Source organism: Amborella trichopoda, chromosome 6, assembly GCF_054954075.1.
Source record: "Amborella trichopoda isolate Santa Cruz 75 chromosome 6, AtrichopodaSantaCruz75HAP2 v2.0, whole genome shotgun sequence".
Lineage (NCBI taxonomy): Eukaryota > Viridiplantae > Streptophyta > Magnoliopsida > Amborellales > Amborellaceae > Amborella > Amborella trichopoda.
The window spans coordinates 34,731,979-34,747,730 of NC_142341.1; the positions used below are offsets into that span (position 1 = coordinate 34,731,979).

Here is a 15,752-nt window from a genome sequence, read left to right on the forward strand (position 1 = left end):
CCCTTATTCTCTGCACTTCTTCAGACCACCAACCCCCCCCCCCCCCCCCCCTCATTATCTCTCCTTTTGATGCCATCTCTCTTTATTTATATCTCTAGCTCTCTCTCTCTATCCTTTCTCAGTGGCGCACCACCCCCATAAGCACATTGGGGTCGTATGCCTCACTAAAAAGGGATAGACAAAGGGGCATCCACCAGCCCTAGATTAAGATAGGGCTGCCACTTAGTAGCATGCCCTAAGGATTGAGAAGGGCTCAAGAAATCATAATCGTCTCATGCTTTCAGCCATATAGACTTCAGATAAGGGTGTTCCAAAGGCGCTTTCCATTTCAGATCGGTGGATTCTATAAGGTCTGAGGACCAAGTGTACCATGGTTAGGTGATCGAGTGTGAGGTGTGTCAAGTTCTAATGGGGTAACCCCTAGGCAATATTTTACGAAGTACTCACAAGTTTTGAGTATTATTTGTTTCCTAAGTTGCAAGTTCGGGTTCACTTTACAATAAATTTTATTTGGCAGTAAGATTGAAAGATTTTAGATTGTAATAGGTTTAACTTTCTATTTCGAAGTTATACAATAGCAATTGTACGTAGAAATTTCAACTATTAATAAAGAAAACAAGAAAATATTTGAATCTATACTCTGAAATCCTACACAGCCCCATATTTCACCAAGTCCAAACAAAAAAAAGAAAGAGTAAAATATGTGTTTGGTTCCCGATCCAGCAGCAGTAAGTTTTCCAACGCTACTGCACACAGTACACAATGCATATCCAATTGTAACTATTATTGTAGTGCATAATACATATACATAGTAGAACCGCGGGATGATGAATACAAAAACATGGAGTATTTGATATTTCAGCCATCCATCTAAAAATCGATTTGCTCAAAATAAGAGCATTGGTTTTTAATAGAGTTCTCATCCAAAAAACCCTATATTTCACTAGATAAAACCCGTGTTGAAAATGGGCTCACTTCTATGGGACTAAAGAGCCATACAACCATGCTATTAGATAAACTTGTCTTAGCGCATATTGGACTGATAATGGGTTGGAAATTATTGTTAGAGTGGTTTATAATTTCGCCGAGTATCAAAACATAAGGTTTTTTTTTGGAAAGCCACCCATGTTGTATTAGAAATTCATATACCAATATCTTACTGCAGACACTACGGGCATGTTTGTTTCACGATGAATAGCACTATGAGAAAGTTCTTTTCACATGGCCAATCTTTTGTCATTTTTATTTTTTGGGAATGTATTATTGTTTTCTAGGCTCCGAGAAAGAACTTTGACTAGATGCAAATGTATCATATGCATATATTGCCAATTTGCCATGACATTCATATTGTCGAACACCAATATCTTATTGGGTCACCTTATGCCATTGGTACTTTGAATGCAACTATAGTAGGAGTATAAAATTTCACTACAAATTGGTGTTTCCAAATATCGCCATTTTACTATAAACGTCTTATGAGGTATTATATTTCTGGAACATCAATGTCTCAGAAAACAAGCCACCATAAGATATTGGCATTTTTTAACAGGGTGTTGTTTAGCATAAGATATCAGTATTAGATAATATTGATATCTAGTATAGGTATTTTTCCCTGAACCGATCTGTTTTAGAAGCAGGGACAAATTTAGGAGTTGCCTCTAATATATAATGTTTATTTAATGGGTGGTTTGTATAAGGCAAAGTATAACATACCTTCAAATAGTGTTAAAAGATGTTATTTAAATACTGAAATTTTTGTGATGGCCTTAAAATTTATTTTCATCCTTAATTATAAAATTTAAAATTTAAAAAATAGTTTAGAACAAGTAGATCTATGGATACTTGAAAACTCTCGAAAATTGATGGTTTAAAAAATACATTACATGCACTATTTCCAAAACTTGAAATCCATTTTTTCTCATGTGTATACATCTTGAGGTCGAGATAATCGACCCAAGGAATTTTAGACATCGAGACAACATCTTCTAGTGAATTTTTTAGGTGCCCCTTAATTGGATTGTTTAGGACCTCACCCTTATATAAAATTTTTCCTTACTTTGTACTTTGGTGGACTTCTGGAAAGCAAGAAAATGCGATAGGTGGAACGTTAAAATATTACGAGCGCAAATAATGATCCATAGGTGGCTTTGAATCATAGTGTGTCAACTCTCTCACCATCACCATCCATCCATGTTTAGACAGATGATGCCGCCCATGATTGATTCTTTTTCTGTGATCTCACGGAGATTAGTCAACATTAGGATCTATAATGAGCTTCACCAATTGTGAAAAGGAATGGTAGATGCTCTAGTGATATTCCATACACCATTTATGTAAGCCAAACTACATTTTTCGGCACAAATTTTAATATTTTAGAAAATTTACATAAGTATCTCGTATTTGTTTAGAATTTAAAATATGTTCCCTATATTTATGTTCATGTCTCACTTTTTAAGAATGCATTTACACATAAGTTTGAAGTTAAGGTCTTTTTTGTACTTCCTAATGGCCGATCTTAATTACTTCATCGTCTTTATTTTTGCTATTACTAAACTTGCATTCCATATACTCTGTCTTAATTCGACTAATTTTAAAACTTTTGGATTCTGAAGTATCCCTGCAAAGTTTTAACTTTGTATTGATGCCGTTTCGGGTCTTATCGATCAAAACTATGTCAACTGCGAACAACTTGCACTACAGTACCTCATCCTGTAGGTGTCTAGTTAAGTCATCCATAACTAAGATAAAGAAGTACAAACTCATTGCTTACCCTTGACGTAGACCTACCGTCACTAAAACTCACTCACATTTCTACTAGTTGTTCGCATACTAGTTAGCGCTCCATTGTACATATCTCTCACTAAGCCAATGTAGTGTCTGGAGACTCCTTTATTTTCCAATACCCTCCAAATCAAATCTCGAGGTACTCTATCATAAGCTTTCTCTAGGTCAATAAAGACAATGTTGAGCTCTTTTCCCTTCGTCCTAAACTTCTCAATCAGTTGCCTAAGTAGGAAAATGGTATTGATTATTGACCTTCTTGGCATAAAATCAAATTGATTTTCAGATACACTCGTTTCATGCCTTAGTCATTGCTCAATTACTCTCTCTCAAAACTTCATAGTATGGCTTATAAGATCCCTCAATAGTTCGTACAATTATTTTATATATATATATATATATATATATATATATATATATATATATATATATATTGTTCTTGTAAATAGGTACCACAATATTTTTTCTCCATTCAACTGACATTTTCTTTATTCTCAACACCTTATTGAACAACTTCGTCAGTCAGTCAATCAATGCCAATCTCCCTCATGCATTTCCAAACATCTATTGGGATACCATCTGGTCCTAATGCCTTTCCTATCTTCATCCTTTTCAAAGTTTTTTTCACTTATCACATCCTAATCCTACAAATGTATTTATGACCTCTGCCCTCATTTATACTAAAATTTTCCTCTATCGTTATGTTCCTATTGTGTTCTTCATTTAATAATTTATTTTTTAAAATAAACTGTCCACCTATCATTGACATCATCATCCTCCACCAATACCCTTTGACCTTCATTCTTAATGCATTTAATATAGTTTAGACGCATACATTTTTTCTCTCTTATTTTTGCTATTTTAATATAGTTTCTAATCAATGTTTGCTAAATTGTTTCATGTGGCGGGGATCGCATTTCTACATTTACAGTCCCCGAGGTATAAAGCATCCATCTTAAAGATGGATGCAAATGTGTGGGCCATCTAACAATAATTAAATTAACGGTCTAAATGTTTTCTTAATAGAGTGATTATTTTTAATTTTTAAAATTTATTTATTCATTCATAACTATGATCTCCATGTTAGAGATTATATGGCATTAAAAATTATATCAAAAAATCCATCTAAAAAATAAATTTTTAAGAGGCGACTCATTTCTACATGAACTCATAGAAACCATATCCTTTTAAAGACCTATAATGCCCGCATGATTTTTCATTTTTACTAGGCTAGTGGCGAAGTCAAGGAGTTACATTGGAAAAATTTGGAGCTCTAAAACTACTTTTAAATGGGATTTTACTCGAGGTAATTGATGGATGAGATTATGATCTTTTCGGCTTGCGAAATAATTAAAGGGTACACTTTCCATACGGATGGTAGGTTAGAGGTAAGGTGCACCTTCAAATTTTATCATGGTATATCTTTTGGATGTAAAACGTCCTTAGGACTCAAAATTTATTTTTATATCTAATTATAAAATTTTAAATTTTAAAAATGGTTAGAATCAAATAGATCTATAAACATATGAAAATCTTGAAAATAGACGGTGTAGATAATATGTTGTAAAATACACTATTTCTGATTCTTAAAATCTTTATATTCTTCATAGTCATACATCTCGATATCTAGATGATCAATCGAAGGGTTTTTCAACATTAAAAGTACCTTTTCCGATGGATTTTTGAAGGACATCCGTAGTTCTATATTATAAGATAACATCCTTATATAAACTCTTTCCATGATTAAATGCTTGATATCAAATGGCACACCGAGTAGGGGCAGGACATTGTCTTGGACTCTGAGAATATTGACATTCAACATAGAGTATACTCTGTGGTAGCATATCAATTTTAGGGCAGTGGTCCCATGTAACGGTTGTATCATAATATAATGCAACTACATGTAATCCATGTTTGTGGTATTTCAATGATCCAAAATTTTGCACACACACTCTCTTCATCTTAATAATCAATCTAAAAAAAAAACAAGTTCAATTTGAACTATGAATATGGTCAAAAGGAGTCCTCTCTAACAATGAATCTAGACCATTCATTTGATGAATTTCAAGATCTTACACTTTGCAAACTCAAAATCACATTTTTCTTTTTCAAGATTGTTCATCTAATGATAATAAAGCCATAAAAAAAAATTGGAAAAAAAAATATCCTTCTAAAACCCAGATTTAACAATCTTATCAAAATATGGTTAATTGGGCTTAAAAGATACTTTTTAAGTTTCATTTTCAAATATTTGTTTTTTTGTGATTGTTCATTAGAATGAAAAAAATGTATATATCAAAATTTGAATAAAACATATAGCCCTATCATAGCTTTTTAGTATTGTTGCATTATATTAATATGCAACCGTTGCATGAAATCACTAAGTTAATGATAAAAAAGGTTATGATGGGTGTATTTATAAAAAAGATCATTATTTTTTGTTTTAAAAATTATTTTAATAAGTAACTTAACCATAAAGCAAAAGTAAATTTGAAATTTTTACCAAAATACAATAACATTTTAAAAGTTAGTATCTTGCGATTTATTTGTAGATTGTTTTTGTCCTTTAATAAAAATTTCAACTTTATCTTTATAAATATGACAAAACTACCTTTTGTCTTGTAATAATATTTATACAATTACTCTTACTTAATGAACAAGATATCACAAAAGCAACTTTTTAAAAATAAAAAAAAAACCATAAAATTAATAAATCCACCCATTGCAATTTTAAAAAAATTAAACCATAAATTTAATAAATCTACCCATCACAACTCATTATATTCTTAACTTTTGTACTTTTGTAATCCAAAAAGTTGTGAACTTTCGATGATCCCATAATAATAATAATATATATATATATATATATATATATATATATATATATATATATATATAAAAGCAATACGTAACCCTCATAGGCGAAAATGGACAGAAAACAATACGCAACCCTCATAGGCAAAAATGGACAGCGTTTTCACCTATGGGCTCATCACCATCCAATTTTTTTTGGATAGTGTGAAAAAATGTCTACTGCAGTGCGGTCAAATTTCCACACAAAACCGCCAGTGGCGAGCCAAAATTTGAAAGGTGTATGCGTGCCATAAGGAGTACCCATTTTTGGTGGTGGTGATGAATAAAATTCCATTAGGAGTACCCATTTTTGGTGGTGATGAATAAAATTCCATTAGGAGTACCCATTTTTGGTGGTGATGAATAAAATTCCATTGGGGGTAGGGGAAACGATCTTCTCCAATTCACCTCTAGAAATTGGAGTCCGGTCCAAAACAAGCAATTTTCAATTATAGAATAAGCGAATTTCAAAATAGTAGAGCACGGGTCTCCATGCAAATTCGTTAGCAGCAAACAAAATAAATAAATACACAGAACAAACTGATACGCACTCAATGAGCAAACTCATATTCAGTAAGCAAAAAACTGATATAAGCATCATAAGAAACTACCACCACTTTTTCCCCGTTTTCCCCCTTTTCTCATTAAATACCAAAATTCAAAGTCAAAATCGTCGCACCGCATGAATCATAAGAAGAAATAGTAAAACCTTTCCTCTTTTTTGAGGGTTAGCAAACGAACTCGAATAAATCGAACAACAGATATATGAATGTCAACACTTCTCGGCCATTCTAGCGCTGACAGCTCTCAGCTTAGAATAAACCTTACCTGCAGGTGATCCTAAGATGAGACTGCAAAGAGAATCCCTAGCAACTTTAATGTTCAAGAATGAACCTAATATGTGGATCTTTGTGTCAGCTATAACAATCCTTGTTTGAGTCGAATTCTCACTTGCAAACTTGGTCTTGCCACCTTTACCAGAGAGCCTTCCAATTGCCCTAGAAAGGTGCTCACCTCGCAAAGTCTTGACATCTTTAATCTCAAAAGAATCAACATAGAGATCATCAAGCCTCAAAAGGGCAATGGCATCAGGTAAATCGAACCCGAGCATAATGCATGTACAAAATCTGCACATTTCTGAAGGTTGCTGATGTCTGGTGTGTCTGATCGTGTCTTTAGTTCCACCTTCTAGCCTTGACACAAGTAAGAGCAACAAAGGGTCTTTTAAGCAAACTGAGAGCACAAGCTCAAATTTTACAATTTTAAATTTATCCCCCCCCCCTTCCAAAAAAAAACAAGAGAAAAGAAATGGATATCAAAATGTTTTAAGGGTGCAGTTGGCATACGGATGCATCCATAGGTGTAGAGGTAAGGTGCACCTTCAAATTTTATCATGGTATATAATTTTGATGTAAAATGTTCTTAGGATTATCTCAAAATCTATTTTTATATCTAATTATAAAATTTAAATTTCAAAAATGGTTAAAATCAAGTAGATCTATAAACATATGAAAATCTTGAAATTGGATGGTGTAAATAATATGTTGTAAAATGCACTATTTCTGAGACTTAAAATCTTTTTATTTTTCATAGTCATACATCTCGATGTCGAGATGATCAAACAAAGGGTTTTTCAACATTAAAACTACCTTTTCCAATGGATTTTTGAGGGGCATCCGTAGTTCTACATTATAAGGTAGCATCCTTATATATACTTTTTCCATGTTTTAATCTGATAGACATTTTCAAGATTTTGACTGTACACTGGTCACAAGACTAGGTGACATAGTCACACTAAGCTATTTCCACTTCTTTTGAGAAAAGGATGACTAAGTTGTTTCCCATTTTCAACATGTGTTTTGTAGGGGTGGAAAGATTTTGGCCAGAGCTCCGAAAGTCCATGAAGAAATGGATTCTTGAAATGAGGGGAAAACAAGGATACTTTGTAAGGGAAAAGGCCAAAAGTCATGTGGACTAGGCTACTGCACCATCCAAATGGAAAAGATGAACCATCACTATAAAGAAAAATAACGTATAAACCTAGCTTGTGTTTCCTAAACATATTTCCCAAGAATAGCAAAAGAGAACTCAAGGACTTTTAGGGCAGCTCTTAAGGGCTAATCTCAAGCAAGGTATAGTTTCCACTCGATATTATCATGGAGAACTCCATTAGTAAGGTAAAAAGAGAAAAAAGGCCGGACTACTTCTGAGCAGCTTTATATGGACCATAGGATCTACTTACATTATGCACAATAGACTCTAGTTTATTGCAACATGATATCTTAGAGAGTGATTGACATAACTTCAATTGGATGAAATGAGAGAAGCATATAAGATTGGAAAAGCACTCCATAAAGGTCTAGACTCTAGGAGCACCTATCCAGCAGCTTAAAGGAGAAGGCTAGTCAAGCAATATGATTTAGCGAAAACACTAAAGAAAGGAGGAAAACTCTATCGCTGATTCTCTTGCTTGCTTTGATGTGGGTTGAGAACTAAAGTTAATACTTTATTAGAATATCTCAATGTCTATGCCCCACAGTCATAGTTTCATCCGGTTATGCACTTTTGTTAGTTCTTTCTTTATTCCTTTTGTTCTTTTCTGTTGCTTGTACTTGTTTTATTTGAAGCACATGCAACATATAAACTATCTGGGTTATACTTAATCAAAATCAGTTCCTCAAACAAAAAATAGGACCATCCAACATCATGTCAAGCTGTAAGAAAGAGAAAATTTATAGTAAAAGCACGAACAAAAGCAACAATAACTGTCAGCACAGTGACGACAAATAACTAGGCGTCCACCAGCTTGAGATAAACATACTGAAACTCAACATGAATACATTATAGGTTTCTTTGGAGAAAGGTCATTTTCAGAAGATATTGAGTTATAAATAGATAAGTAAATGAACAGGCAATGCTATTATAACGGGATTTTCATCTTCCTACCACATGCTTGGATTTCTAAAATTTAGTATTAATGGCCAGTTTTAATATTAAAAAGAATTCTACAAATAGCAACTTTTTATACATGAAGTCACAATCCAACAAGGTTTTCAAACTTATGCAACTCATCAAACTGCTTCGAAAAAGCACAAAGCTACATTAACCAGTGTCTTTACTCGAGATAAATTAAAACAGTTCAAAGAGCCAATAATGATACATAAATTTAGAAAACAAATACCATAATTACTATTGGGAAAACCATCCAAACACATGCACCCTATCAAAAGGGATACCACAATCCTATAGCATGCAATTCACTTAATCGCCTGAATTCAAGAATCACCCTTGAGTAGACAATGTATGTTTCATTTTTTTAACCTTTCACTACTTCAGATGTTACTCTTTTTCTCTTTTGTGTGTCTTTTCCTCCTTGCAATGTTTTCATTTTTTTTTTTTAACAAAATAAAATGAATCATAATTGCAAAACAATTCCAGCACTTCTATAAACTCAATATTCCAAATCCCAAACCCACTACATCTATGTGACATGACCTGTTGTTTTTTCAGAGCATGTGACATGATTTATTGTTATAAACAGAGAAGTGCCAAAGTTACAAATTGCATGTCTTAACATCATCCTCAAGGATGAAACACTCTCTCTCTCTCTCTGACTCCCTCTCTCCCCCCACCCACGTCTCTCTCTCCCCAATCCAAAATCCCAGAACAATTACCATTTCACCAACCAAAATCCCACAACAATTACTAGTTCGTGATACCATGTCCCACACCCTATAAACCTCTCCAAAACAATCCTGAAAAAGTTCACAAACCACAAAATTTAAACCCTAAAATTGCACATCTTAAATCCCAGCCCCAGATTCCAATTCCCAAACACTCCCGTGAAGACACTTTAATTCCAAGCTCATAACAAAAGCTCTCATACTCCAAACAGTAAGAATAAGAGTAAACCCTAAATCCAAATCCCCAAATTCAACATCCATGAAGAACACTACCAAACTACCAAAAAAGGAACAATTTTTTAATAACTCACTGTACCTTGAGGTTCATCCGAATATCAATCTTCATTTGCTCATACACAGGAGTGTAAATTTCCATCCATGCTTTCTTCAAAGGAGTGAACCTATGTGCAGGCACCGAAACCTTCCGACACTGAACCCTCCCATCGCTCATCTCATGGGCCTTTAAGGATTCGAACTTCGGCCTGGTTTGAGCTTGGGCCTGGTTGACCGCCATGGATTCTGGAGCTTCAGAGCCTTGCATGCCTGAAAGCCCCCACAAACAATGAACCTTCAGGCACAACAACCCTAAAAATTGCAAAGCGTTGAAGCCTAAGGAGAAAGGAGTTTCAGGTCTCAAGAATCTGGGAAAAGCTTGCCCATTTTATACCGGGCGCGGTTTCTATGCGGCCTGTCCGCATGTTGCAGAAATGCGGGCTTGGCAATAAATATATTTTTTAAATATAATTTAATTTTAATGTTTAGAGAATATATAATTTTTAATATGGAGATCATGAATATAATTTTTTTTAAAAAATAAAAATAAAAATTATATTAAGACAATATTTGGATATTAGTTACACTTGTTTTTAGATGGGACACCTATTTGCATTCATCTTGAAAGGTTGATGCTTTATACCTCTAGATCACGTATCGTAGAAATACGGTTTAGCCCGTATTAAACGTTTTTTGTATACAAATCAAAATTTTAAAATGTTTACTTCTCAATGCAAAATGACATAAAAAAAAAAGAAAAAAAAAGACTAATACACCATTGTATAAAAGGGAAAAGTTTATATAAAATATCCACCTTGTATTCTAGAAGTATGGTGCACTTCAAAAACCTAAAAAAAATTGATTTGACACTACAAAACGTTTCAATTAATCATCTCAATCTCAAGATTTATGGATATGAAAAAACATTGATTTTAAGTCCTGAAAATAATAGATCTTGTAACACATTATCTAGACTAATCATTTTCAAGATTTTCAAATACTTATAGATTTACTCAATTTGTACTTTTTTTTAGAACAACAAATTTCATGAATGGGGATAAAAACAAATTATTAGGCCATCACAAGGGCTTCCAACATAAAACCATATCTCTTGGCACAATTTGGAGGCACGCCTTACTTTGATTGTTTATATTGACACCTCATACAAACTGCACCCTATATGAAAGGACACGGTTTCTATATAGCCAGTAGGCATAATGTAGAAATGCAGGCTTGACAATAAATATATTTTTAAATATAATTTGATCTTAATTTTTAAGGAATATATAATCTTTAATATGGAGATCATGAATATGAAAAAATAAAATAAATAATTTGAAAAATAAAAATAATAATTATATTAAAAAAATATTTGGACTGGTAGTTACACTTGTTCTAAGATAGACCACCTATTTGCTTCCATCTTGAAGATAGATGCTTTATACTGCTGTGGTGTGGTTGGCCGAAGCATGACTCTCCGCCCACTAGTGTAGGGTTACCTGTGTGCTAGGACCCTGTTGGTTTTGATAGGTACCTTTTGTTGGCTGCCTGAGCCGGGTCCGGAGTTACTGTCGGCCAGTTGATTAATGGATTCTTCAGAAACAAAATCTTAGTCATCATCAGAGGTTAATAGAACTTGACAGAGTTGCCTTTTAAGGCCCTCATTAATGTTTAAGTTATTTATCTTTCTTTTGGTTCTACATTTATTAGCATAATGCCCAAATTTACTACATTTTCTACAGATGCTAGGTTTCCTTTTATTCCTTGGAGAATTATTCCTGGGAGATTTTTCCTTATTATCTTCCTCAACCTTTTTCTTATTTAGAAAAATTTTTCCAATTCTTTTAGATTTTCTCTTGTATGAATTTAAAAATCCTTTCTTATCAGCTTGGGATTTGTGGGGTTTTGTTTTTATGAATTCAAAACCAAATTGTTCACAGAAATCACCTAACTCATTTCTTCTTGTTTCCTTTTGTTTTTCTAATTGTTTCTTGAGTTTAAGGTCTGTATATATTTCTAAGCCTGTAGCACAAATTTCTGCAGACAGTTCACCTAGAGTATAGAGATCATAATTCAACTCACCATTATTTTTAGCTTTTAGCTTGTTTTTAACTTTCTCAACAAATAACCTAGGAACCCAACTATAAATTGTCCTTTCCAATAACTAGCTCTACAATCTTTAACTGTAAGGAGTCTGGACGTAAATGTATATGTATACCATTTATAATAGGAAAGTGTAGGACATCTAAGGTTTAGCAAGAGGTCAGACTGTCTTTGAGTCAGTATACTTGTATTCCCTATAACATGAAGGGCAATAGTATATAACATGAAGGCAATAGTATATAACATGAAGGGCAATCGTATATAACATGAAGGGCAATAGTATATAACTTCATCAAAAAAATTTGAACTTACAGGCTGTAATCTAAACCTGTTTTTAGGTAGTTCAAGTGAGGGTTTAAAGACTAATGGAGCAGTAGGTTTTATGGAAGAGGGTATTACTTTTGAAGATGAAGGTTTATCTTCCATGGTATCTAGTTTAGATACTAAATCTTCTATTATGTTGGTTTGCTCTCCTTTGGATTTGAGATAGATATTAATATAATTATTTTTTTCTATAATTGATTTAAATCCTTCCATATTAAGATAATCAGAAGTTTTTTTATATGGGACATCAGTGATTTCCTTAACATTCAATATAATATCGTCTGGAGGATGCCTAGATTTTATTTCTCCTTTAGAAGTTTTATAAGAATTATATTGAGAATTTAACGTATTATTATCTAGAGATTTTTTGACATATTTATTTCTTATATATTCAAATGGAAATGTTTGTTTATGTTGTTTGACAAAAATTTCTCCAAACCATCTAAAAAAGAACATGTTTCCTTTAGCTTTATTCATAGCCTCAACATATTTTTCTTTTATATATTGACGAGATCTATCAGTTCCTTTATTAAGAAATCATTCTCTGATATCTCTATTACGATCAGAATTAAAATCAACTTCAATTTTTTTTATAATTAATTTGAAATGTGTTAATTTCTATAACATTAATTTGAGGATCGTATTTCACATCAGAAAAAGTTGGTTCAAGTGAAGTGGGTGTGGAATTGTCAGTCTTTGGAATTTCAATATTATAAATAGGTTGTTGTATTTCATCAAGTCTCCTTAACTCCTGTAACATTAATATGTTAATGCTCATACTCCATATTTGGAATAGAGGAAGTAGAACTTCTAGCAGGAATTCTAAAGCTCTGTGAGGCTATATGAATTCTAGCACTTCTTTGAAGATTGAATTAAATTTGGACTTCCCCATTTGGGAATTCAACTATAAAGTTGACATTAGAATTTTGCACAAGTCTAGAAGGAGTTTCATTTTGTAGATTCCACTGTGCTGGTAAGTTAACTTGGTTCCAAGTTATAGTCTTAGGAACATTAAATTTGATTTGTCAACATTAGTTTGGAAATATACCCCTTTTATCCATTTTCTTGACATCAAGGCAAATTGTTTTCATAACCTTATAACATATACGATAAATTATAACAATATTTTGCGAGCCAAATTCCATATCAAACCCTTGAGTTTTAAGTTTTAGAGTTAAAACCTTTAAAAGGTTGGGATCAGTTAAAGAAATTGAGAAATTAGGATAACAATTGAAGTATATTGGGCCTTTACAAAGGCTAGATTCCACAATTCCTAATAAGGAATCATAAAAGTTTATATGTCTAATATCTCCAAAGCAGATAAGAACAAAATTATTTAGTCCAGTGCGAGTTAAAGGTTTAACAACAATTTTGACTAACCCTATATGTAAGTAGTCGTATCCTTTCTTTCTATGTTCTTCTAATATGTCTTTATGATAGTAGGGAAAAAGTATCTTGTGATTCAAGGATGGAAATGGTTTTTTCTACTGTTTTTATAGCATAATCACTTTTAAAATGAAATGATACTTTTCTATATATTTCACAAATTGGGACCTTATGATTGTTCCAATTTTATATACTTTTTTCTATATTGGAAATAACAATTTCTTCAGTATTTTTAATATTACTAGAGCTGGAAGAACTAGCTTCATTACTTAAAGTTTGAGATCTGCTCCTAAATAGACTAGCCATTGAGTCAATAATGCAGTTAACCTTTTCCTGTTTAACAATTAATGGGATAAATGCACTGGCGTCTCTTATACGCGTACGTGCTCAACCACGATTTAGGGTTTCACAGGATTGGGCATACTATCACTTACGACTTTAATTGCTGGCTTACTTTAGTTAAGATCAAACTTTAAGTAATAAATTAGTAACTTGGCTCTGATACCACTTATGTAATGGGGAGATACAGATGTAATAAACTTTAAGCTACAGTTTCTTTAAGTTTTGTAAAACTATATATATATATATATAGCTTGAAAGAGTTTTTAAGCATTAAACCTGTGGAACCCTAAGCAAGCTGTTATTGTTCAAACTTTAAGCAATAAACTAATGCCAAAAATCGGATTTTAGTTTGAAGCAATTTAATCTTTTTGGCTGAGACTACCAAAAATCGGATAAAAACTGTTGAAAAAACTATTTCTATCGTAGAATCCCAGGCTACCTTTTCTCTTTTATCTAAAGATAGATTAGAGGATCATAAAAAGAAAAGATATAACTAGTTGCATATAGGATTAGTCCAAATTGTTGTTAAACCTTTAACTCGCACTGGACTAAATAATTTTGTTCTTATCTGCTTGGGAGATATTAGACATAGAAACTTTTATGATTCCTTATTAGGAATTGTTGAATCTAGCCTTTGTGAAGGCCCAATTTACTTCAATTGCTATCACAATTTCTCCGTTTCTTTAATTGATCCCAATATTTTAGAGGCTTTAACCTTAAACCCTAAACTCAAGGGTTTGATATGGAATTTGGCTCACAAAACATTGCTACAATTTATCGTATTTGGTATAAGATTATGAATACAATATGCCCTGATGTTACAAAAATGGATAAGATGGGCCAAACTATATATTTTTAAACTAATGTTGAAAAATGAAATCTAATTGTCCCTAAGACTATAACATAGAATCAAGCTAATCTACCTGCACAGTGGAATTTACAAAATGAAACTCCTTCTAGACCAGTGCAAAATTCTAATGTCAACTCTATAGTTGAATTCCCTAATGGAGATGTCCAAATTCAATTCAACCCTCAAATGAGTGTTAGAATTCATATAGCCTCGCAAAGTCCTAGAATTCATGCTAGACGTTCTACTTCTTCTATTCCTAATACGGAATATGAGCACCAACATATTAATGCTATGTTACAAGAACTAAGAAGGGTTGGAGAAATACAACAACCCATTTATAATATAGAGACACCTAGGACAGACAATTCTAGACCCAGATCGCTTGAACCAACTTTTTCTGATGGTGAATATGATCCTCAAATTAATGTAATAGAAATTAGCACATTTCAAATTAACTAGAGGGACAACAGGTTCTTTCTCTCATGTATAAGGAGTATCCAACTGTTCAATTCTTATTCTAAGCTGTTTTATTTCTTATTAATATTGTTTACTTCATATTTCAATTCTTCCACAGTAGTTTATTTGGTAGAATCTTTTGATTTTTTCTTTTGTTTCATCATACTAATAATATTTTTAAATTCATAAGTGGGTTTAGTACAGCAATTTCTTTGTTCAGGAAAATCTTCATTCTGTTTTAGCTTAGAAATATAAGTAAGTAAAGCTTCTCTTTTAGCAACAAGATCCTCAATTTTGTCGATAATATCTAGAATAATATTTTGTTCCTGGGTTAGAATATTAATTTCTAAGTCATTCATAAGCTAGATTGATTATAATAATCACATTAGCAATTAGAATACTCATCAATGGAGGAATCAGATTCATCAATAATATTAATAGATCCTTCAGAAAGAGAACCTGAGTCATCATCAGAGGTTAAAAGAACCTGGCAGAGTTACCTTTTAAGGCCCCCATCAATATTCAAGTTATTAATCTTTCTTTTGGTTTTACATTTATTACCATAATGGCCGAATTTACCACATTTTCTACAGATGGTAGGTTTTCTTTTATGCCTGGAAGATTCTCTGGAATGTATTTTGGTACTTCCTTTCAAAAATAGTCACACATATGCTTTTAAACAAACACTCTTAAGACTCTCA

The 15,752-nt window shown here is 32.6% G+C and overlaps 1 protein-coding gene across 1 annotated transcript; it reads right to left on the reverse strand.

The window, feature by feature from the left end:
- Window positions 1-6,251: 6,251 nt before the first annotated feature.
- On the reverse strand, window positions 6,252-9,947 carry LOC18435034 (uncharacterized). Its single transcript, XM_088869814.1, is given in 3 exon segments — window positions 6,252-6,747; window positions 6,750-6,819; window positions 9,625-9,947. Coding segments are annotated over 3 exon segments (645 nt in total). The 5' UTR covers window positions 9,859-9,947; the 3' UTR covers window positions 6,252-6,406.
- Between the last annotated feature and the right edge of the window lie 5,805 nt (window positions 9,948-15,752).